Source organism: Amblyomma maculatum, chromosome 3, assembly GCF_055883805.1.
Source record: "Amblyomma maculatum isolate TAMU_Amacu chromosome 3, ASM5588380v1, whole genome shotgun sequence".
Taxonomy (NCBI): domain Eukaryota; kingdom Metazoa; phylum Arthropoda; class Arachnida; order Ixodida; family Ixodidae; genus Amblyomma; species Amblyomma maculatum.
Genome location: NC_139346.1, coordinates 6,431,921 through 6,458,004, shown reverse-complemented (window position 1 = coordinate 6,458,004; position 26,084 = coordinate 6,431,921). Strand labels below are relative to the sequence as shown.

General features: G+C 45.2%; 1 protein-coding gene across 4 annotated transcripts in view; it reads right to left on the bottom strand.

Annotated features, from left to right (window-relative positions):
* The window catches only part of LOC146194162 (general transcription factor 3C polypeptide 3), a 219,124-nt gene that overhangs the window by 28,023 nt on the left and 165,017 nt on the right, over positions 1-26,084 (bottom strand). For 2 of the 4 annotated variants that reach the window (XM_084597268.1, XM_084597271.1), the window contains exons 11-15: positions 25,794-26,031; positions 19,173-19,394; positions 18,709-18,847; positions 16,577-16,657; positions 16,462-16,520 (exon numbers count right to left, since the gene is read on the bottom strand). In XM_084597268.1, the coding sequence (XP_084453394.1) occupies positions 16,462-16,520; positions 16,577-16,657; positions 18,709-18,847; positions 19,173-19,394; positions 25,794-26,031 (739 nt within the window). The remainder of the gene's footprint in view (positions 1-16,461; positions 16,521-16,576; positions 16,658-18,708; positions 18,848-19,172; positions 19,395-25,793; positions 26,032-26,084) is intronic. The other 2 variants (XM_084597270.1, XM_084597272.1) reach the window with 2 other exon arrangements.

Here is a 26,084-nt window from a genome sequence, read left to right as displayed (position 1 = left end):
AGTTCCGAGAAAGCTGCAGCTTGTTCAGGCCCCCAAGAAAATGAAACGTCTTTCTTGAGCAAGGGATGCGAAGTTCGGGACGAATCTTCAGAAATATGAACATAGACCAATAAAACTTTGAACATCGCTGGATGATTGCGGAGTGGGAAAATCTCTGACGGCACGAATCTTGTCAGGGTCAGGCTGAACACCGGAAGCATTAACCAAGTGACCAAGGACTTTGATTTCTCGGTGACCGAAGCTGCACTTTTTGGAGTTTAGTTGAAGTCCGGCTCGGCGAAAAAGCGACAGGATTGTAGAAAGGCGAAGGAGATGGTTGTCAAATGTAGAGGAGAAAACAGTCACGTCGTCGAGATAACACAAACAGGTGGTCTACTTGAAGCCTCTGAGCAAAGAGTCCATCATGCGTTCGAAGGTTGCTGGGGCATTGCAAAGGACAAGAGGCATGACTTCAAATTGATAGAGACCGTCAGGGGTGATGAATGCTGTTTTTTCACGGTCTCTCTCGTCGACGGAGATCTGCCAGTAGCCGGAACGAAGGTCGATGGACAAAAAGTAGCTGGCTCTGTGCAAACTATCAAGCGCGTCGTCGATACGCGGAAGAGGATAGACATCTTTTTTGGTTATCTTGTTCAAATGGTGGTAGTCAACGCAGAATCTCCAACTGTTATCCTTCTTCTTAACCAACACGACAGGGGATGCCCAGGGGCTACTGGAAGGCTCGATTACGTCATTCGCTAAAACCTTCTCGACCTCCGTTTGAATGAAGCGTCACTCGGCAAGCGAAACACGATAGGGCCGCCTGTGATTAACACTGGCGTCTCCGGTGTCAATGCAGTGGCTGACAACTGTAGTTTGACCCAATGGGCGGGTTCCGAAGTCAAAAAGGTCACTGTAGGTGAGCAAAAGCTTGTGTAACTTAGCGGCGAAATCAGGTTCGAGATCAGCTGCAATCATGCTAGTAAGAGGATCAGGGCGCGATGTGGGGGACGAGGGAGTGGTTGCAGGGATGGCAGTTGAATGATCCGTAGTCAGGGCTGATATGGCACAGTCGGTCATCGGGGACAGCGCAGCGAGTGAAATTCCCTTGGGCAGAACTTGAGTTGACAAGCTGAAGTTAAGGACAGGGAGAGTGGTGCGATTCTGAGAGATGTGCACAATAAGATGAGGAAGGGTGACGTGCCGCTGCAGCATGACATCAGTAATAGGACACGCGAAATAGTCGCCGTCCGGAACGGGTGGGAATGGCAACATAGGGATGTAAACTGCAGTTTCAGGAGGAAGGCGGCTGAACTGTGCTGATCGAAGGCGAGGTGAGCAGGAGGGGTCTTCAGAGCAGAGCGGAAGGTCAAGGCGAAGTAGGCTGGTAGAGCAGTCAATAAGGGCAGAGTGGACTGTTAAAAAGTCAACGCCAAGGATAACATCGTGGGGGCATTCATGTAAGACGGTGAACAACACTGGGGCATGACGGTCAGCAATTGTAACTCGCGCCGTACACATGCCAACCATGGCAACAGGGCTACCATTGGCGACGCGAACTGCGGACAAGACGGCTGGCGTAAGGACTTTCTTGAAGCGACGGCGAAATGAGGAGCTGAGAACGGACAGTTGGGCGCCTGTATCATTTAGAGCAGAAACGGGAACTCCATCCACAAGGACGTCGATACAGTTATTTTGTAGGGCAGGGGCCAGCAGAGGTTTTCCGGTCCGGGTCATAAATGCAGCGTCACCTCCGGGAGCTGCATTGGCTAATTTTCCGGTAAGTGGCCAGAATAGGACGGTGACGAACTGCGGCGAGGAAGAGAACGCGAACGTCGTGTTTGCAGGGATGGTGAACGGTTGGCAGCACGCACAGTGAAACCGGGGTCAGCACGGTTCTGGTTGGGGCGAGGTGGGGAATAGCGAGGGGCATAGTCTCCGCGGCGGTCGACGTAGGTGTACTGGCGACATGGTGTGTACCAACGGCTACGGCAGTGACAGGAAATGTGGCCAACGCGAGAACAGGTAAAACAGATGGGACAATTGTCGTGAGTACACCATTCATTTGGGTTGCAGTACCGATATAGGGGCGAGAAACCGACGTTGGTTGAGGCAGCAGCAATTACTGGAGAGGCAGGTCCTGAATCCACGGTGTCGGTGGCGCTGGTAGAAGGAAGGCCCATATTCGCAACCTCTTGGCGAACAACAGCCTTAATAAGTAATATAGTAGCCAGGGTGTTGTCGGGTGTATGCGACAGTGAGGCCGCGGGAGTCATTGCCTCAAGCTCTTGGCGGACAATGCGTGTCAAAGTGCTGTCGTTAGCAGGCGGTCGAGCAGTGGGGATATCGATACAGGAGGAGCTAGCAGCCGTGTTCGGCAGCCGGTCGAAATGGTGAGATATGTGCCTCTGCTTCGCCTGCTTGAAACGTCGGCACACCTGCAGCACAGAGTCCACAGTGGAGCAATCCCTGCACAACAGGAGGTTGAAGGCATCATCGGCAATGCCTTTTACTATATGGCCGACTTTATCCTCCTCAGGCATGCCTTGGTCGACTTTGCGGCATAGAGACAAGACGTCTTGGATGTAAGTGAGATAAGACTCTGTAGACGTTTGGGCGCGAGAGGCGAGCGCTTTCTTGGCGGCGATGTGGCGGCCAATAGGCTTTCCAAACAGATCGTGGAGCTTCTGTTTGCAGATATCCCAAGATGTTAGCTCGTCTTCGTGGGTTTCAAACCACACCCGCGCGGTACCAGCCGAGTAAAAGATTACATTCGCGAGCATGAGTGTGGCATCCCACCTGTTGTGCTTGCTCACGCGCTCGTATAGGGCTAGCCAGTCGTCTACGTCAACGTCGTCAGTCCCGCAGAAGGTTCCGGGGTCACAGGGGTGGGCCATTACAACAGCAGGTGCGGCGGCTGTAGAGGTAGAGGCGTCTGTAATCATTGTAGTGATTCCGATGTGGCGGCCGCTGCGGAGATCCAGCTTGTGACAGGGGATCGAATAGATTCACCTCCACCAAGAGATGTTACGTGGAAGATCTACAGTCTGAAAGCTGTCCGCACAACTAATGTTGATCAGAGCACCGATTTCACACCCTCAGCGTCGTCGTCTTCTCGGAGTCTGTCGCACTTCTTCATCCTCAGCACGACTAGCTAATACCGCTAAGTAACAATACTCTTGCAGCAGGGGTATGAATGTAAGACGAGGAAGTTAGGTTATGGCGCGCATAGCCTCGCGATTGATAGCTTCAAGGGAGTCCCATTGACGACAGGCGAGGCGCTAAAATTGTGCCTGGTACACTATCCGCGGCTGAAGGATGGAGCGCACGAGCTGACGAGCAGTATCAGAATGCGTTCCGCCTGAGCGCATAGCTAAGCGACGAATCAGACCAAGTGTAGCGTGAGCCGATTTACAGGTAGCGTTTAGCCAAGGTGTTCCAGTCCCAGATGTATGAAGAAAAAGACCTAACACACGAACACTTTCTACTTGATGAATTTGAGAATTATCCACCATAAAAGTGAAAGGAGCTGCTTTCCGTAAGCCAGATTTGTTTCCGATGCAAATAAAACATGATCTATTACACGATATGGACAGACCCGAAGCGGGGAGTTGAGATGTTAAAACATCCAGCGCATGCTGGAGCGCCGACTGTTTTACGAACGCATCTGGATGACAGGACCACAAGGTCACGCCGTCAGCATACGCAAGAATGCGTACAGAAGGCATGTTTTCTAAGGCTCGGACCAGAGGAATAACAATAAGCGCAAGGTGGGTGATACAAGGATGTATAACAAGAGCAAAACTGGTCGTAACCTGAAAGAGAAAATAGGCAAAAATCACATGTATACACTGAAGGCAATGTCAATACTATTACAGACAAGATAATCAGGGTAGCTGAGGAGTTCTATACGGATTTCGACGGTAGCCGAAGTAGTCAATACAATAATGAGATTAGCAATAGTGAAGAACAATCAGGCTGGAATCATTTTGTTAGCGGTAAAAACACAGACACAAAGAACACGATACACAAGGAACACCAACAAGACTGCAACTAGTTTTTACTGTACAAATACATGACATACATATATGACAATCAATGAGCACACACAGGTGCCTTGTCATTCACGCATGGTCTCACCCCCCCCATCCACCCTCTTCCCTATGTAGCATGCGATTACGAAGATAAATAATTTCTTTTCCTGCAAACGCAAGGGAAGGGGTGCTAACACACATGTCGCCCGCCTTGTCAATTTGATAGGCTTCAATAATCTCCCTTTCTTTTTTCTGTGACCCCACATACATCACGGACGTAACATCACATACTGGAAAACAACCTTTGCAACTCTTGCAATGCTTCACCAACCCTTTGGCCAGTCAATGAACAGCCCAACGGTGCTCTCTATTGCGGTCATTCACACACCTTCCAGTTTGGCCAATATACAATTTGCCACAGGCAAGTGGGATTGAATACACGACTCCCGTTCTGCATATCACAAATTTAGTTTGGTGCTTTTTGCTGCAGCATGGCTTCATCGTTTCCATGACTGCGGAACATAGCTGGACCAGCTTATTAGAAGCCGTGAAGTGTACCCCCAGACCACCCTTTTGTGCCACTTTTTTGAGGCGGTGGGAAAGACGGTGGATATAAGGGATGGCCACCTGTCGCTTCTGCCTTTCAGCAGATGCCTTCGCTCTGGCACCACCAAGGGCGAGAGTAAGTTCCCTTATCAATACTTCCACCACCGCAGTCACCGTTTCATGGGGGTAGTCCGCCTTAGCGAAACGTTTAACTTGCTCCAGAAGACTGGCTTTCATGTTATGCGTGCACGACTTTTGCAATGCCGCACGTAAGCCATTCATCACTATGCCACGCTTCACTAACTTCGAATGTGCCGAAGCATAGTTTAAAACCTGTTTTTTGGAACGCGGTCTACAGGCCCAGCATGTACGCTCTTCCGTGATGCAGAGGGACAATAGAGGGTTTACAAAAGTAAGTCTGGCAACCATGAGCGGCACGCTGATCCGGCGCTGACAGCCATATTTTGTTCGCTCTGTCCGTTCGCTTTGGTTCGCTTCGTGTCCGTCCGTCAGCGCCCGCCGTTCTGTCCGCGCTTTTCATGTTGTAACCTAGTGTGCTGTGCTTGGAACTCTCTTCTGTCCCTGGTGCTGTCTGTTAGCAAAGCCAAGAAGCGTATTTTGACAGCCGAGGCGTAGCGGTTATAAATTGCTCTACGAGTCACGCATGGGCCCCTCGTCGATCCGCGCAGCGTCATCCGTATCCAGGTACAGTATCTAGAGTTTTGTAACGTGCAGATTTTTTTTGTCTGTGTGCCTTTGCTATTTACTTTAACGACTATGAGAGACGATCGTGAGGTTGCTTGGTTTGCACATCACCGTCGCTCATCCCACTGCTACCAGTGGGATACTTGGTGAAATGAGCGAGGATGCAATTTGTTTTGAGACGAAAGAATCGTGCGTAATTTGACGTAAGTCGGAATGGCGCTTAGCACTTTCCTGCCTATGCTGTCGACGCAGGTATTGGCACGGGTATCGGAAATAATCGGGGGCTGCGTAAAAAAAAAAAAAGAAAAATGTGTCATGATAATTTCTGCTTCCAGTGAGTGAAGATTGATTGGATAGTTAAGCGGGCGAGTTGGTGATACATCATCCAAAAAAACCTTCCTTGCTCCTGCGTGACTGCGAAGTTGCATATCTGGACATCACACAGTAACACGTGCGGTCTGGTTTTGGTGTTTTATTGTTTCTGTACCTTATATAAATGTGTTTTCTGCGATGAAACTTTAGTTGAGAGTCAGCGCTTGTTCCTGTTGTTTCTTCCTGTCGTCCCCGTTTGTTCGCGCTGTTTTTTTGGATGAAGATTGATTGGTGTGCAATAGGCGATGATGAGATAAAATATTTGTAATTAATTGACCAATTGATGAAATAAAGCACCAAAAAAAGAAAAAATTGGGAATTGAGGGTTTAAAGATGACAAAATGCTCAGAAGGAAAAACCAGTACTTCGTGATGCTAATGAAGAAAATTTAGAATGTGTAATCGAATAATTGAAACATTTGAATGTGTTCAAAGGTGTCAAATTGCTCAGAATGGAAAGGTGATTGTTGCTGACCCTGAGTATTGGGGTATAAAAATATAAATCATTAAATAAACAAACAAATAATCGAAATATAAAATAAATAAAAGCTATAAATTCAAAAAGGGAAGAAAGAAAACGTGTGTGCGTGAGAGAGAGAGAGACGCTATCGCGTCATACCCTTAACGGCAGAGCTTAAGTGTCCCCCTAATGTTTTATAACAGTCTTATATAATATAAATCTGACTTTATGAACACAGCCAGTTGCACCAAGCACTGACACTTCGCAGTTATGTGAGTTGACTTTTCAAATTTCTTTTCACTTCAGCCGAGTTACTCTTTCTCCGAGTTCCTCGAAGCTTCCCATGACAGCACTTTCATATGAGGTTAAGGCTTCAAATGTCTGCTATCTGACAGAGGGAATAAATAAGAAATCGGCATATTTACAAAATCAACTAAATTTCAGGTGGCTGTCAATTAGCTAACCATCGGGCGACTCGATAAAAACCACAAAAGTGAAAAGCAAACTTCGTTATTTTATCGGCCACACTAGCAGGAATGAAGGCACAGAATGCAAACCTGAGCTGCGCGCTCTGGACGCGGACCGGACTTCGCATGCATTATCACGTGACAACATCTTTCGAAACGGGCTGGACGTGAGCATATTACAACACACTGTTTCAACCAGTGTTTCTTCTAATAATGTGATGTCTGATATCACGAAAGAGCTGCATTCCATTCATTCTAGATGCGATAACGCCGAGGATCGATCTAGGCGTTCGAACTTGCTGTTCTTCGGCATCAGCGACGATGCTAAAGAAGACTGGCCAGCCTCCGAACAAAAATTAATAGACTTTTGCTCAGAGCACCTGGATATCACAATTACTGGATCGCAATCGCGAAATTCGCTTTTTTTAAGGACAAGCAAACAATCTTAGCTGCTGCTCGCAAATTAAAGAACTCAGGATTTTCTATCGGCGAGGATTTTTCTGCTGCCACCCGGGTGGCACGAAAAAAATTGATACAGCATGCCAAAGCAAAGGATAAGAAGTTCAGGTTGTCTGTAGACAAAATGCGCATGGGCGACAAGACCTACATTTACGACAGTGAAACAGATTCCGTCATCTCTTGCAGCTAGCTAGCTCGGAAATCAGGTCCTCATACACTTACATTCGCCGCAAAAAGTCAGTCGGTACCGTGTTTATCAGTAACTTTCGCTAATATTCGCAGCTTGCTTCCGAAGCGCGATCAGATATGTTCTTTCATTGATGATAACAATACTGATATTCTTATATTAACAGAAACCTGGCTGCACCCCGATATAAACAGCAGTGAAGTTCTACCAGACATAAATGCATACTGTATTTATCGTCATGACCGCTCAGAAAGGAAAGGCGGAGGCGTTTTGATAGCCATTAAAAAAACACTCAGATCATTTGTAGTCGACACAGTTTCACCACTCGAAATTGTCTGGACAGCCTTCGTCTCGTCTTCGACTAAGGTACTTATTGGTGCCTGTTACCGACCACCGGACCAAAATCACTGCTTTGTTGACAATCTACGCCAAAGTATTGATGCAGCTACCTTGCAATATCCATGCGACCACATATACCTTTTTGGTGACTTTAACTTTCCAGATATTGATTGGCCTAATTTAACTACCGCTAACACCACATCTCGAGACTTTCTAAATTTGACTTTGGACTTTAACCTATCCCAAATTGTTAGCCATCCGACACGTGGCCTGAATACTCTTGACCTAATTCTAAGCAGCGTTCCTGATACCATAGGCGATATTGCATTTTTTGATGACTTTAGTGATCACAAGTTAATGCAGTTACCAATCAGAATCAATCATAGGTACTCTGGTCGCGAAAGTAAAAATATACGAGACTACAATAAAGCCAATTTTTCACTAATGAACGCGGATTTTGACATCTTTTTTCGCCACACATTCCTGCCACACTCTCCTTCTAGAACGGTACACGAAAACTGGGTTCTTTTCAGGGAAAAGATCTGCGAGTTGGTCGACTTATACGTCCCGTTAGTGCGTGTGAACAACGATAAGTCTAATCCTTGGTTTAACAAATCCCTCAGAAGGCTTAGAAATAAAAAGAAACGATTATACACGAAAGCTTCGTCTACTTGTAATCAGTCCGATTGGAAGAATTACAAGGAGTGTGTCAAATCATACTGTGCTGCCATACGCGACTCGAAAGTTAAATACTTTTCTTACGATCTCCCCGCTTTGCTAAAATCCACGCCTAAAAAGTTCTGGCAGGTGATTGCGCCACAGAGGGATGGCAATCGCATTTCTTTATGTAGGGACGCTCACGTGCCTGTTTCTGATGAAGAATGCCCGTCTGAGTTCAACAAATTCTTTTCATCTGTCTTCACGAAGGAAGATCATACCAGCGTACCATTTGTCCCCGAATTCGACTAGCCGTATATGGAACCCATTACTATAACAGTTGAAGGCATATCTCTTCTAATCGACAATCTGAACCTTTCTACTTCGTCTGGCGTTGACAATATCAACTCGAAGGTACTGAAGAATTTAAAGCCCATTTGCAGCGAAATATTGTGCCGTATATTCCAGCAATCATTACAGACAGGTCAACTCCCTGCTGAGTGGAAAATGGCAAAAATAATTCCAGTTTTTAAAAGCGGTGATAGAAGTTCTCCTGACAGTTACAGGCCCATTTCGCTCACATGCATATGCTGTAAACTACTCGAGCACATTGTTTCTTCTAACGTCCGCCGTCATCTTGAGTCTAATAACTTTTTCTTTCCTAATCAGCACGGCTTTAGAAAAGGTTATTCGTGTGACACTCAGCTGCTCGAGCTAACAACTGATCTTAATTTTAATATGGATAAAAATGAACAAACAGACTGCATATTTCTTGATTTTTCGAAGGCATTTGACCGAGTAGCCCATTGTCGTCTAATCTCCAAATTGTCAGCACTTCGTCTTGATTCCCTCACTTTATCATGGCTTCGAAACTTTCTTTTTCTTCGCGAACAGTTTACCTTCGTTAATAATTACTCCTCGTCATCTTCTTCTGTTACTTCGGGTGTTCCTCAAGGCAGCGTTCTAGGTCCTTTGTTCTTCCTTATTTATATTAATGATCTCCCAACTAATACATCGTCCGCTGTCCGTATGTTTGCTGATGATTGTATAATTTACCGAGAAATAAAATTGACTAATGACCATCACCTTCTTCAGCAGGATCTTAATAATATTGCTAGGTGGTGTGAAAACTGGCTCATGACGCTTAACCCCTCCAAATGTAAAATAATGACTTTCAGCCGTAAACGTTCTCAATCCAAGTTCTGTTACTTCTTAATAATGTGCCTCTGTCTGAGACACCGTCGTACAAGTACCTGGGCATTCTTTTAACACCGAACCTATCCTGGAACGAACATATCACTTCCATCTGTGCTAAAGCATCTCGCTCTCTTGGTTATCTCCGCCGTAACCTTAAAAAAGCGCCCGCTCATGTCCGAAAATTAGCTTACATAACCTATGTACGCTCCCAGCTTGAATTTGCGTCTTCGATATGGTCACCACACCAGAACTATCTGAACATAAAATTAGAATCGATACAAAACAGAGCTGCCAGATTTATTTCCAACAACTATATCCGCCAATCTAGTGTGTCTGAAATGAAAAAAGAACATGTTCTCCCGCCTCTAGAAAATCGCCGCCAAGTTTCGCTTCTGTGCTTGTTACACAAGTATGTGTATACGGATAGGCCTTCGCCGCTGCCACTAAGCAATCCACTGCGCACGTCTAGACGCTTGCACAATCATTTTAGTTTTTCTCGCATCTTTGGCCGTACGAAAGCTTTCAACTCATCTGCACTTCCTCGCGCCATTTCACTCTGGAATGATCTTCCTGATTCAATTGCATCGATAAATAGTCCTGCTTCATTCCGTGAGAAAGTGTTAAGTTTGTATTGCTAGTTCAATTGACCTATGTTATACTATTATCATGTTGCCTTTCTTTCTAAATGTTTCCTCTCATATTTTTATATGCATCTGTATGTACTCTATTCTGTAGCGACCATGTATAATTACGTTGGGAATTCTTTTATGTTTGAAATTATGTAATACCTAGTGTCTGCTCCTTGTTTACAGCCATTAACCTTGATATTGTAACCCCCCTTACACAATGCCCTTCGGGGCCTGTAAGGTTCAATAAATAAATAAATAAAATAAACTAGTGGGATGTCATCTTCTCCTGCTTTACTAGATGCCGCGGGTTTGGTAGCCGCTCTTGCAGCGTGAAACACGCACCTAGGGCGCACTAGACAGCCGTATTGCTCTCTGCACCAAGCACTACAATTTCGTACGACTGTGAAAAGTAGTTTCGGTAATCATGCCCTTGTCTTAAATCAAATGCACAATGGTAAATGCAACCTACGTACAAAAGGTTTCAAAGAACGTATTTGAACTATAGCGTTCGGTATACATGCATTGCTACCCTTCCCGTGTCGTCCATCGAAGCATAAGCTTATCCTTCAAGTTAACAAGACTCCATAGCACGCAAAACAACCCTGCTATTTCAGGTGCTAGCACATTCTGTGAGCTAGCTGCCAGTCATAGAGCCGTGCAGTAATGCTTTACATGATGTGACCCTTGTAAAACTGGATTAGGATTGTAGACGAGCGGTCGCATACACGCGTATACCTTGTTTCCGTGCGCATCTACGGGTGCGCTTGCTGCAGAAGGGTACGCAGCAACATGCTGGCATCATTCCGAATAGAGCTTGGTGCTAGCAGCGACTGCTGTGATGTTAAAGAATGAAACAATCGCTTGTGATCATTCCAATGCACCTTGCGGTGCAAGCACGGGTTCCACGAAGGCGCACGTTGACAGCGTACTCGATGGGAGGTGCAGGCGGACTGAACAAAACATGGCCGCCGCGCACAGTTTCTGTCTCTTTCACTAGATGGCGCTAACTTTTGTAAAGCCTCTATTCTAAAAACTGGATACAGCCATTTATAGGAAGCTCATGAGTGAATCAAGCACCTATCAAACACCTCTAAAGCACTAGAAACAACACACAGGCTTTGCTGGCAGCTGTTCAGTTTAACAAACATCAGATAACATAACTAAAACATTTTACAACACTCCTATCTAAACACTCAGCAATTCGCTTGTCACACAGTGCTAAAATATATCGCTCAGAATTGGAGCTTAACATGAACCGATACAAATTCCTTTCTTCCGTATAAAACATTTATCTCTGAACCGCACGGCTGTTGCTCTTAAGTAAAAGGCAAGTAAATCCAAAAAGCTGCCAATCGACAAACCACAGGCGTTTTGAAAATCTACTGCCCCGTCGTTTGCTATGAGGTCACGGACTGCATCAACTAGTTCTGGCTGCGGAATGTTATAAAACAAATCTTCAACATCAATAGAGAAAGTGAAGCTGACACATGGTGTCTCGTGCTGCTCATGTAAGAATTCAACCACATCCCCCGCATTCCTGACCCTAAAGGGAGCCAAAGGAAAAGCCTGTGAGTCTAGTTTTTATGGCTAGGGAAAATTGCAGATAACGTTATGCCTGATGAGAAACAACAGTGTATTCCCGAGGGAATGGATTGTTTAATGAGCAGAAAGAAGAACGTTTGCTTCGAAATACAACCGATTATCTGAAGGAGAATGAACTAGCTTTGCTCACGGCCAATAAAGAAGGGGGTTTTGTAGTAGTATTACCAAACGATATCTACCAAGAAAAAGCGAATGATGCTATTTGTAAGAATTGATGATGAATGCAAGGTGACTAAGGTAATGTTTAACAGCTTGTGAAAGGAACAGCCTTTTAAAATAGGTAGCGAAGCGCTGGAAGTGGTAGGTGAAAATGTCTACTTTGAACAGGTAGTAATGCAGATTCGGACCAGGAAAGAGAATAACTAGGAGAATATAATTCGGATGGAGTGCATTTGGAAGGTATTCACACGTTATAAAACCAGCAGCTTACCGGTATCAGTTAAGAGGAAAAAGTTGCATCCTACAGGTACTGACCTATGGGGCTGAAACATGAGGACAATGCAGAGGGCTACGGGGTCAAAAATGGTAGGGGTATGTCAGAGAAATAACTCAAGTCACTGACATTCTATTAGAAATCAAGAAGAAATGAGCATGGGCAGGGCATGTAGAGCAAAGAGAGGATAACTGATGGTCGCCGAGGGTGACAAATTGGATTCCAAGGGAAGCAGAGCGTAACTGGAGTCGGCAGAAAGTTAGGTGGGTGGATGAGGTTAAGAAGTTCGCAGGGGTCAAGTGGCTGCAGGTAGCACAGGAACGGGTTAATTGGAGGAATATGGAAGAGGTCATCGCGCTGCAGTGAGTATAGTCCGGCCGATGAGAATGCAACTGTGCTTGTCACAGTTTCCATGATTCAGGAATATACATTGCTGTTCAGACATCTGTCAGTTTGGCCTATGTAGCCCGTGCCGCACGACAAGGGAATACCACAAATTTTCCTTTGTTTTCTTCATGTCGCAGAGCCTCGGTAATTTTTAGGATGCAGTGAATGGTGAATGGGGAGATAATAACTTTCAAGGCACGGGAAATATAGTAGTCTTCCTTTTCAGCGTTTCTTTAATAGTATAAAGCACTAAATTTCTTTTCCGCAACGGCTGTTATAAGAGCATCAAGGTACCCACTCACCCTTGACCTATCAACTTGTCTATATTGATGCCACAACCTAGTTGTCGAGAACAAGATTTCTTAATGCACTGCTATATTCTAGGATATTTTTTCTGAGTGTATAACTCAAAAAACTTTTCTCAGTTTTTGTCAGGAATGTACAACAGATGTGCTCCTCATTTATTTAATCTCGATTTATTTAATGTCTGCATCCAGAAACCTAATGACAGAATTCTGTGGAAGCTCAGATGTGAATTCCAGGCCAGCAAAAACTTCACAGAAAATATCGAAAATACTGTTTACTGACAAATGATGAAGAAAGGGATGCAAGGCTAGACGTCATCAACATACCTAAATGTCTCCAGTTAATTCAAACCATGCCAACATTTTTTTCAAGGTCCAGTTCTCTTCTGCCACGTAAATATCTCAAGTGACCAGAGCAGTGTAAGATCCTTCTTTTGCACATATGATTCTGAATTTTGCAACAAAAGAACCGAGGTGTTGTGCATGCAATTGCAAGAGCCCTGTTGTGCACAAAAAAAACACAATCACAAGGGAAGACGGAACGAGCGCAACGCATCCTGCCTCTTTAGCGCAAAAAACCTGCAGCACTAAAGCAACACTCGTTCTTGAACTTAGCTGAACTTGTACAGGACTATATGACGTTTTAAGAAACAAAGAATCCCAGTTAACTCCTGGAAGACCAGTCTCAGATTAAAAAAGTGATATGTGCTTGCAAATCACTCATGAGCCGGGTGCTTCGTAAACAGCACAAAAAAAAGCAGGGAAGCTTTTCTCCGGCAAGAAACATTTAGGTTTCTATGATGTCAATCTGATGCAAAAGAGTCGAGGCACACTTTGTTTTTTTCCAACATAGCCATTCCACCTCCTCTCATGAAGAAAAATATACAGACGCCAAGTCTGTATATCCCCTTAGTCGAAGATCCGTCCCCTAGTCGCGACGATTTGTTTTTTCTTACGCAAGATGTGGTCTTGCCACCTGAGACAGCCGCGTTTGTCCTCACGCAGTCTTCTGGAATTCGACAGGGGCACTGTCAACTTATAATTGAATTGTGTTGCAGAAAAACGTGTTGATCCCTCGTGCTATTGTTGACGAAGAAGACGGTTGCACGCACATGTGGGCCCTGAACCTATCTGCACAGCCTGTGTTGGGTTGCACCCAACGGTAAAAATGGGTACAAGCATCCCCCGACTCTCACAGGGGTGTGCGCTTGGAAGAGGCTCCGCAAACCCCGACTTCTGGGGCAAAATAGTTTCGAACACTTCAGCCTGCAAAGGTGGTTCGAGTTACCGTGTTTCACGGGGTTCAAAACTGAAAACGAGTAATGTCTTGCACACGCGAAAACTCAGAAAAGCCTTGAAGTTTCAAGTGCGAAACGCTCCAAACCAGCGTGTCGAAAGACGTAAAGGTTCACCGTCACTGATCAAGTTCACTTCTCAGAGAATCGCTGCAGTCCTGGGCAAGTTCAGGTTTCTGGCTGTCTGACTTTGTGAGAAAAAAAAAAAAGGGGGCCACATAAGGGCTTCTACCGCGCGTTGTCCGATGGCGGAACGAATCACTGTCCCATCGGCGCAACTATTGGGGCCCCTTTCCCAAGCATTTCACCCCCAAGCATTTCACCCCAGAAGAGCCGAGCACCAGGCCGGGGGATGTACCCATTGAAAAGCCGGTGGGTACCCGGCGGCACCAGGGATCGAACCAGGCATCTCCCGAATATGAGGCAGATGCTCTACCACAAGGCCACGCCATTCTATTCTGACGATTTAGTTGGGTTGGGTTTGGTCGCCAGACTATTCTGACGAGTTAGGAGCATGATCAGCAAGTCGTTATCCTCTACCGATCAAGCGTACACTGCAAGACGTTCTGGCATCTCATGCTTCTGTGACTTTGCCACGACAGGATCTCTTTCTTCTGTGCTAGACTCTTGCATGCAACATCCAATCAACATGGGGAATCCCATCAGGCTGAAACCGTATGAGAAACTGTATCAGCCAAGCGCAAAATTATTCTGATCAGGCTCAAGAGATGCTGCAAAAAGGAGTTACTTGTGAGTCTTCCAATCCGTGGGCCGCACCCTTAATACTAGTGAGAAAGAAGGATGGCGGTTTTCAGTCGATTTTATTGTCGCTTGAATGCGGTCACGAAAAAGGACGTGTACCCACTGCTGCACATTATCTCTGGCAAACATTTGAAGTGCACAACGAACGCCTTGTTGTCCTTGACTGTATAACGAGGTTTGGACTCATTTTAAATTCTAAGAAGTGCCACTTCGGAGAAAGACAAACTCTTGTTCTTGGCTTCCTCGTGGATTAGGACGGCATGACCCGCAGAAGCTTGCTGCAGTTAGAGACTTTGAAACACCCCATACGATCAAAAGTCTTCAGAGCTTTCTTGGATTGTCTTCGTATTTCCGTCACTTTATCCCCGGCACCTCGCACGTCCCCCAACTGGAGCAGGCATTGAAAGGAGACACCATGAACCCCCAACTATTGTGGTGTTCTCGCTCCTTGGCCGCAGGCATCCTACAATGGGTCAATTATCAGTCCTGAATTCGCCATGACGCTAGCCCGACACTCATTTTTCTCCGGCAAACACAAGTGCCAGTCTGAAACCTGCCAGAAGCACACACCAGCAGCTAGCGGACCAAAGAGGCTCCCAATTTCAATGGCTGCTCAAATCGTTTCAATTGCCTGGACGGCATGCCCGGTTTAGATGCTTTGCGTGAGCCTTCTCATTTATGCATCAAATTTTGCGCTCGCAGGCTCAAGCAGTGCTTCAGATAAGCAGATAGAAACGAGTTCAAAGAGGAGGAAATCCTTGTTTTCCAGAAAGTCATTTGCTTCGAAAAGTGCACCAAATTCCTCAGCAGGCATCGCATTCACCTGATCTGCGCTGATTGCCTTTGGACTGCCAGCCGCAACCGCTCGCACGTGATCATGACGTAGCTTCCGACAGGAAACGTTGCCCAAGGGCTATCAGAGCTCGGTAAAGCCAAGAAGATTATTTCCTGCCTAACTCTGGCTGTACTGCCACAGGTTGTGAAATGCAATGTCCTCTGTTGGCGCTTTTCGTGCAGTGCTTTTGTGTTCGATTCATTGACAAAAGACAAAAATGCGACATATTTTTCCTAATGAACCCAATCAGCAGTGCATTTGCTATTTATCCACTCTGCAAACACTCGCCGTTTCAAGTCATATCTGCTGCAAAAAACCACCACTGAGTGCCGCCTGTACAATGATTTTGGTTCTCGAGATAATTAAAATATGAGATACCACCAAAATATGCATGCTACCCCAGTGGTAATATGGCATAACTATTGCTACAAAAAAATTATGTGTGTGCACTGGGCGAGAGATGTGATCCAACTGCTTGAAGCGTATCATACAGAAAAGATGGGTGTGGCACGTCTGTGTTGAGAACAGTTATCTCAAGTGGTTTCGGTAGAGTTGCTTTTTTGGTGTTCATTGGTATGTATCGCAATAAACTAGATGTGCCCTTTTCTTCTGTGTATGTGTTTGGTTAGTGTTAAATAAATGCCACCTGAATGTATTCTCAGTTAGATAAGCTTGGCTATTGCAATATTTTATTCACATATTCAATTATTTCACGCCCAGTTCACCTTGCTTTTATGTTGTATCAGGTTATTGGAGCGATGCTTGGGCAATTGAGGGCGTGAGAAATAAATAAAACGAACCAAATATACTACCTCTCGGAAGCAGTTGTAGACCTCGTCCACTGAGACACCACTGTCGGCCGTCAGCCAGTCTGCAAGCAACAGAAGAATTGGGCTCCCCTGTGGGCTCTGTGCTCACTGTACTCACTGAGACGCAGGAAGTTTCGCTGCTGGTACAGCTCCCTCAGGAGCTCTGTGCGGCCCCGGTACGTGCTGTTGGAATACATTGCTGCACAGAGGAGTTCAATTAGTATCGCCTTTGAATGAAGCACAACATGTTACCCGTGTCTAAGCACTATATCTTTTACCTGTCTGGCTGTCCTCAGTGTTTTTGTCAATAACATTTCCCCATGCAGACTGTGTTTCGCCCTCAATGTCTCACTGCAGCAACAGCATCCCAACACAGCATGGCACACACTTACTGCAGCAGTGCTAGGATCCCACTGCTGTGCACTACAAATAATTGGTAGTAGGAGAATTTTGATGATACACATGCATCCATGCTGCAAATGCTTGGAGTGGTGGAGCAAGCGACACTGAGCCAATGTTGAGCTCCAGCCAGTTAGGGGTAAAACGGTCCACTGGACTAGCATAGGAGAACATTGAAAACACTACAGCGGATTACACTAGTAGCGACCGTCATGAGGTAGACACAGTTACAAGTTGATATTTGCACACACAAAGCACCTGCCCATAACAGTGCACAGGGGAGCAAAAAAGCAGCTGTCATTTAAGGAACAGACCAGCATGTCTCGCGCAGTGATCACCTCAGCTTTGGACCTCTTTATCATCGACTGTGACAAGGGTTGCTAGAAAGAGTTTTCTCAAAAAACCAACAATTTCAAATGGAGCAATTTCTGATATTGGCATGCCGTCTTGATAAACATCGCACCACATCGCACCAACTTCCTGACACAAGCGTGGACCTAGGTTTGCGTTCATCGCATGCAACAATGATGTTCACAAGCAGCAGCTTTAGTTGGTGTTCATCAAATGTGGCGGCGTACACAATGGTCCACTTGAGGTGCCTTAACATGCTCAGACAGAAATGGCAACCAGACTTATGTTGTATTCAGTTTCGTTTTTGGTTTGAATTCTTTATTCCCCAGGGAGCGCTTGTGTTGTCCATTATATATATGTGAGTGTATGTGTGAACAAACAGATTGTGTTCATTCAGGACGGCCCATTGGATGCTGTGAACCTACCCTCAACCCTGCCGCACCATCCAGAACTACCACCATGAACTTCACCAAGCTTGCTCCGCCACCGTTTTTCCTTCCGACGCCCGGCCATCCGTCATTGCCAAGGGAGCAGATGTTTAACGCGTACTTGGTGGCATCCAGAGCAGCCGCATTCAAGCCAGAGCAACGCTATTCCTTTGCATTGCTTGGGGGCAGAAGGCCAACGTGTTTATAAGACATTACATGCCGCAGCCCTCACTGATGACAAGTCAGTCGTGGCCACTCCTGACGAATACGACTCTGCCATATTACAGCGCCAGTTTGCAACATCGTGCAATGTCATCGTCGTTTTCGCAGCCAAAACACCCGTTCAGGACTTTGTTGTCACTCTACGGGAGCTAGCGTTACATTGTTCATTTGCTTCGCAAGATGATGCTCTGTGGGATGCTTCCAATCGCGTACATGAGCGGTTACTGCTCGAGGGTTCCACACTGTCATTCGAAGATTCAGTTCGAATTGCCCTTCAGTTTGGAAAAAAAAAAAGACTTTGTATACATGCAAGATTTTCCATTATTACTTCTTTTTTTTTGCCATCGTGAAACTGAACAGCAGCATTATTCTGCACCCACAAGGGTACTGCTTTGGTTCAAGGAAGAAGACAAAGCGGGTATTTATGAAATAAATATTTTGTAGGGTATATTATTGGAGCTTAGTACCAAGTTTTATAAAAACTTGTGCTTAGAAAAAAATAATCAGTTTTGATGAAAAGGCAAAGCAATTAATGCGATAACACCACACTTAATCACCAAGCAGGGCGTCACAAGCATAGACGCATCTCATTTCATCCCTGTGGACACTGGCAGTGAAAATGCTGGGATGAAGCTTCAACGTTAACGTCAACTAGAGCAAGGTGAGCACCACAGAGGGCAGCCACGCTTTCAACATAGCATAGCAGCTGCATATCCTAGACAAAAAAGACTGCCCACAAGGCTCACTGGTCCAAACTAGGAGGGAATGTCACAGATAGTCACTGAAGCCTGGTCATCACACAATACGTCAAGTGTCCACTGGTGGAAGAATGGCTGCTTGTTGCACTGACCTGCATACTCGACAGCTGTCCGGATGGGTGGGCAGTGGGCCTCGTGCAGGAGCAGGGCAGTCTCGATGAAGGCCTCGCGCCGCCCTGCCTGGCGCAGTAGCTGCGCCCGGCGCAGCAACACAGAGGCCGCATCCTGCTGCTGCACCCCCCTAAAGCATCAACTCATACCCTTTGAAAAAAGGCTTTCTTTTTGTTTCATTTTTGTGACTCTTAAGCATTCCTTGCCGCACTGATGTGTGCACCGACATCAGAACAACTTAGGCTTGACATCACGTGCAGCAAGTGCAAGGATCAAATTCCACATGACCATCAAACGGAATATGTTAAACGATGGCTCTCCCCATGCGTGCCTTATTCCTTTCTGTTGCACTGGCAGCGCCCTATCACCTCACTAAGGATCATCTCATTTTGCACAAATGCTGGTTCTAGAAATAGCTGTGTGTGTCAAGACAAGCAATACCCACCGCTGCACAGCTGTCGTCCTCCTCCTCCTTTGGCAGGGGGGAGGGTTCGAGGCAGGCGATGGCCCGGTCCGTCAGCCCCTGGGCGAGCAGCAGCTGGCACAGGGCGAGGCGCGCCTGGGCGTGGCCAGGGGCCAGTTGGCAGGTGCGCTCGTACGCCCGCGTTGCCTCGGACATGCGCCCCAACTGGTGCAGGCACTCCCCATAGCGCAGCCACACGGCCGCCTGTAAAGACCAATTGTTGCCACTACAATGACCATATCAAATGAATGCCTGATAAGCCTGATTCTAGGCAATTTTGATTTCACAAATGATAACTTGACGTGCGTGGGTGCACTGCGATGTCTTAGAGATTTGTTAGCTTAAGAGATCATGTTCAATACTATATGCGTTTTTCAGGATAGACCAGTGCACTGGAAGAATGGAAACCAAGGCAATATGATAAAGGGAGGGTTACAACGGCAATGAAGAGAAAGAGTACGTTTTAAGCTCTTTTTGCACCAATCCTGAAATCTTAAGGTCTTCTTAAGGGATCAGAAGTGTGATTAACTTTTTGATAAAAAAACACGAGGCAGAAATGTGCAGATTTTATAGAATTGAGGGCAAATCCTTCATCTATATTAAAAACAGAAGCCTTGAGGGATGTTACTGAAAAGGGGAAGCAAAGTATGCAGGGATTTTGCTTTAGTTCAAGCGCACTTCTAAACACAGCTATCTTTTATCCCCTCCCCACTCCCTATCTTGTCCAGTTTCGCTTCCCAGAACTTGGAGTTCTCAATATCAAAATTGTTGGAAGGGGGCACACAAAAGCAGCTTTTAGCAGCCCCTGTTCTCTGGGGCCCCATTTGTTTCCCTGTCCAAGACAAAAAACAGCAAGCCAAGCTAAGCAAACAGCTTTTCATTTTTTGCAGCTAGGCAGGAAGGAGACCTGCCATTATTCAGAGTAGGGGATGCGAGGAGGTTGTAGCACCATGATATATTAATTATTTTTCCTTCACTAAAGCACAAAGTTAATGTTTTCTCACAGTAGTAAATTTAAGTGATACAAAGGCTGATAAAAGGGTACTTGCGATAGTTTCGCCTGCTGCACCTAGAACTAGAGAGCACTGGCTTGTACGCAGCTGTAAAGTCACTAGAACTCTGAAAGTACCACAATCAGTGGCCGGCGCGTGAGCAACATTGGGTTGTTGTTGCCAGGAATGGTCCAGCGCAACGAACGCGTCGTCTGCTAGGCGACGAAAGCTCCGAAACAGCTCGTGGAGTCTCCCCTACAAAAGCCTCGTTGGTTGATTTTGCACGGAAATAACGAATGATAGTATTTAAGAATGAAATCTTATAGGGACAAAGGTTTAAAAGCGTAGCATGACTGCTGCACATCCACGATCGTGTTCTTCACTCCCCGAGCGTGCGTGAAATGCAAGCGTGTTCCATAGCACTTCATTTGTTGCAGCACAGGTTATTCTGCCTTATATATCCGAAAAGAGTCATTCTAAAAGGCTCGCAAATGCATGTTTTCGAGACCAGGCAAACTTTTTACTGCAGTCATATATGCCGCGTTCACGTGATGCTTATAGAAAGGTATTCTCTTAGTGCTTGCTGTCTCATGCCCATCTGTACTTCCCTTCGTCTTGTCGCGCACCAGTCCGGTGACTTTTTTGGTGGCTCCACCTACGCTAGCGCGCGAGGCCAACATTCCGAATTCGCGGCTGGATGATCCCCCAACGAAACCTATTCGCGACTACTTACGACGGGTGGAAGAAATGGGGAGAGGCTAGAATTAAAGCGCCAAGAAGAATATGCGGGTAAGTCTTGCCATGCAGACAAGCTGTGTAAATGAAAACGGAAGACTCCAGAAACCGTGAGGATACAATGTGCTGTTAAAGTGACGACCAGAGCGCGACCCGTACTCACCAGCATATTTGCAAGACATTAGTCGCACAGCAAGCTACCTAGGAAGACCAACGCTCATTCGTACCACTCAAGCCATCGCAATCAAAAAGTAGTGTGATTCCACCCTCTCATGAACTCTCCTTGCTGTTGGCTCCGAATCTGTGTTAAAGAACTCAAGGTTATTTATTTTGACCCGAAACTCTCATGTTCGGCACCCTTCATGGCCCATGTGTGGTTTCGGGAATTGTTTTGTACTTAAGGGAAAAAATTCAAATGAGCAACATATATTAGCAAAACACATCACTCATTAGCCAATATGAATGACCTCCAGATAAAAAAGCGCGCGAAAAGTCTCCGAAAATATCACGGACAAAACAATCTACAGCGAAACATGTGATGGAGGCTCGTTAGGGATGTCAAACTAACCAGTAAATCGCAGCATAAGCGTTTAGTGTCTCCGGTAACAGCTGATGAGTTCACAAAATACTTAACTCGCAAAGCCTGATATTTTTATTTAGGCCAAATTTGTCGTGAAAAAGCGGTGCAGTCTTACAGTCATAATGTTCTTTCCGCTCGGGACAGTAAATACCGCTACTTCAATTTCGTTGCTACATACGAAGGCACAACACCCCGCCATCCCCGGTGACCCAGAGCGACCACGTTGTGCGTGTTTTATGCACACAGAACACTATGGGACGAACTTAGCCGTAAAACACGCCGCCCGCATACCGCCGAAGCCCTGCGCTGACTGCGGGTCATCTGCTCGAGCGGACCATCCATGGCGGCGCTCGGCCACGTAATCGCAGGGGGCCAATGGGTGGCGCCGCGGCAAAGAGAAAGCAGCTGCGGTACTTTCAGAGTTCCAGTGACTTTACGCAGCTGTAGTATGCGACCATCATGGCTGCGAACACAATTAGCAAAGGAGTGGAGAGGGTTCACTCTAGTCTTGGTACTCTATGATTGCTGCGTGAACATGAGTATGCGTGCCAGAGCTTTATGCATGCATTCTCTACTCACACATAAGTTGCTCCATGCACATCACGTGTATTTTCCTGCTCTTAGCCCCCAAATGTCAGGTCAGTAATAGTAAATGTCCTTCATGAAGTGTACTTTGCTGGCCTATACTCGGGGACACTTTTTCTTGGCAATGGGCGCAAAGGTAGGGAGGCGGGGCCTTTGAACGTGTCGCTCTGCCATGTAGTTCGGCCTGCATAGACGTTGCAGATCACTTCTTTCGTTTGCTTCGACAGCCAGCGTCTCTTGAACTTGACTCGAATCTTGTCTGGTGAAAATGCTTCAAGTTGTTGCGGAGTGAACGAACCAGAACCGGAACCACCCGAACAGGCGGCAGTCGCCATCTTGTCTGCAAAGTCGGGGCGTCTCTAAAACCCGTGACAGACATCACAGAAGAAAACCTGGTGGAACCAAGACAAGTGTTTTAGGCATAGCAGCTTCATTTCGGAAAATCAGTTCTGTTATAAAAAATATAACGTAAAGAACTAGCGCTATGATTTCAATTTGTTTTTGCAGAAACTACTCATGCAACTAGGGGCTATATTCAGCTGCGTAGGAAGACGGTGCGTTTTGGCTCTGTAGCTTTGGCTTCATTGCCAAGAAAAAGTGTCCCGGAGTATAGTGATTTTGTACTCTGCGGAGAGGACAGTCTCCTATTGAGGAAATAAATATGCAACAAAAAATTCCTCCCTCACAAGCAGAATCCAAATTGTTTAAAAAAAATTCTTGCTTCGCTCTGCAGCAGGGCAATAATTTTGACACAACCATATATGAACTGAACAAACAGATCGAAAGGGTTGACAATCTTGAAAACAGGGGACGTAGAAACAATTTGATAGTCTATGGCATAAAGGAGTCTAATACAGAGAATACCAGCCTGCTTTAAAAGGCAGTAAGAGAAGACATATAGTGAGAAAATTGCACATAAATGTAATAGTATCAAAAGAATGCACAGGCTGAAACTAAGACACGTCCGGTTATTATCAAATATCTGGATAAAACTGAAGGACAGCAAATATTCTGTGTCTCAAGATTTTTCCAAAGCATGCGTGATGTATGCAAACAGTTATGGAAAAGGCAAACAATGCAAAAGTTAAGCTGCTATAAGCATTGGTGGGTTCCTGTATGGATGGGACGGGGATAATGCCTATCGTTATCGTCTCGATGCAATGGAAAGAAATTAATACAAACCAGCGCTCTCTGAAGATTCTAAATGTTACCTGTTAAATAAAGCTTCAGAATTAGAGGGACACTTTCTAGTACATAATCCCGACATTGCTGTTCTAGCGGAAAAGTGGCTGACGGACGTAATTTATGACAGCGAATTTGTCCCGCCTGGATTTAGTCCGTTCAGAAAATATTGCAGTAAAAAAAAAGCGACGGTGTGTGTATTGTTATCATGACATGTCTAAATTTGCTAAAAATGCCAGATGTACCGAACACAGAATCTATTTTTGTAAAGCTTATTTTGACAATGTTGGATATGTGTTGGGGGCAGCGTACAGACCTCCTATGTCTGCCACAAATGTTTTAGAGGACTTACTGAAATGCATGAGCACATATGTCAAGCCCAATGATCGGGTTATTTTGGCAGGGGATTTTAATTTGCCTAATGTGAACTGGTCCACTATGTCGCACAGTTAGTTGAGTGATAATATTCTGGAATTTTGATCTTTCACATGTAGTGGAAGAGCGTACAAGGGTTCAGGTCACCTCCAAATCGGTCTTAGATATTTTTTTCTTTCTTAGCGGCATAATTGCTTCTAAAGTACACCATGAAGTAGTGACTGGGATTTCTGGCCACCGTGCTGAGTTGCCTTGTCTCGTGTGGCCCTACAAAAGAAATCCTTAAGACCTCTACATTTCCTAATGTTTCTAAAGAAAATGACGTGACATGTCCATTCTTTTCATTTTGGTGATTTCGCTAACAGTGCCGATCCCGTACATATTCTCTTGGCACTGGTTTAAAAAAATTGTGAACAGTTGTATGCGTTTTGTGCCCAAAACCATGAAGAAACCAACAAGTAAGAACCTGTGCATTTCCGACATTAGGATGGCTGAAAAGGCTTCCGCCAACGCATCTATAATTTCTGATTTGTCCTCTAAAATTAAGAGTCAGGTAGCCATAGACAAAAAACAATATTATGGAGAATTCCTACCCAACCTTATTACAGTATCATCAGAAAAATTCTGAAGTGCTATTTAACCTGAACGCTTAGATTGTGATACCTTTGAAACTGATGGGTAGCTGATTCAGAAATAATATCCAATTTCTTTATTGACCATTTTAAATCTGTTTTTATGGAAGACTCTGTTTTGTTGTCTCCTTGCCATGTAAGCAACAGCTTACAATTACAGAATTTTCAACGCTGTTGAAACTGAATATAAGAAAGTTTCTGGGGCCCAACAACCATATGCTGAGTGGATTTGCATCTTACTTACTAAATCATTACGTGAGCTACCAAATGACTGGGTTAAGGCCCAAAATCAAACTGTTACAGGAAATCGAGATCGCACTAACAGTTATCTCCCAATATTGCTGACATCAACAACTTGTAAATTGCTGGTGCAAATTATATATAATCTAATGGTGCAATTTCTAGACAAACATAATTTTCTAATCAAATATCAACATGGTTTGAGAAAAGGATTTTCAATGTGTACTTAGCTGATTAAAACAATCCATCATTTCGCATCATCAATTATTAATGATACACAAATGGACGCAATATTCGTGCAGTTCTTAAAGGCATTTGAGAAAGTTTCTCATAAAAAGCTATTAGTACATAAATTTTTCCAAAATAATCAGTCGACAGAATGGATAGCAGCATACCTAACTCAAAGAAAACAATTTTTTTCTTTTCGTGACACTTCCTCACCTCCACATCAGTAACGGTGGATTCGTGAGTACCACAGGGAATCTGTGTTAGGGCCACTTTTGTCTGTGTTATATATTAATGATATCTTTTGCAAGATATTTCAGTGAACATTAAACTTTTTGCTGGCAATTGTTTTCTGTACTTTGAAATTTACAGCCTATCGAACCAATTATTATTAAACAGTGCACTTGAAAAAGTGTCACGACTGGCAGATGGTCATCAATGTAGAAAAGCTGTTTTCATGAGAAAGAAACCTCTTTTACTGCAGTATTAGTGATACCTTGCTTTCTGTGAATTTCGAAGCATCTTTACTGGAATACTCATATTAACGAGTATACTTCTCTTAGCCAGGCTTCTACTTCGTCTGTACGTCTCCTATAAATCAGTTGTATTGCCTATTTTAGACTACGCTGTCATGATTTGGGAGCCTTTTACAAACACTAATATTGCTAAACTAGAAAAGAGAAGAGCTCCGCGTTTCATTTATAACACATTTACCAGAACTTCTGTTACAGATCTTTCTCTCTTGGCAGAAAAAAATCGTTACTCAAGTTTTCATATCAACTAATTGATGGCCATTACAAGACTGACATAAATCTCTTCTGGATATGCATAACCTAAACCTGTTTTCAAATATTTATCCTTTCCCAGAGTTCTTTCAAGTTTAGAATAATGCTATTTTTCTGCATTGACTTTGCTCCTTCATGTGATAATTTAGGTTTTTTTGGGGGGGTTAAAGGCTCAGTACATTTTTATTTGTTGTTGACATGAGTGTATTATTGTGTAATTCCTGCACAGGCCACCCTGCTAGAGTGGTGATAGAATGAATGAATGCACGGACCAGTGCATAGTTTGTGGTGGCCACCAGGTCTTGTAGCAGAGGCAGGGCCTCCCGGGGGCAGCCTTCGTCCAGGAAGGCCTCGGCCACATCCAGGAAGAGGTCGCCTGCCTGCTCGGGGTCCTCGGTGGCACGCAGCTGCGCCACCAGCCCAGTGGCCAGGTGGAGGCCTCCCAGCCGCACCAGGCACAGCACCAGCTTGGTGCGAAGGTCCACCGGAAGCTCAGCTGGAACCACACACCTGCACACACACAAGGACTGCTGGCACCGCATGCCTCGATGGCTCCAGGCAAG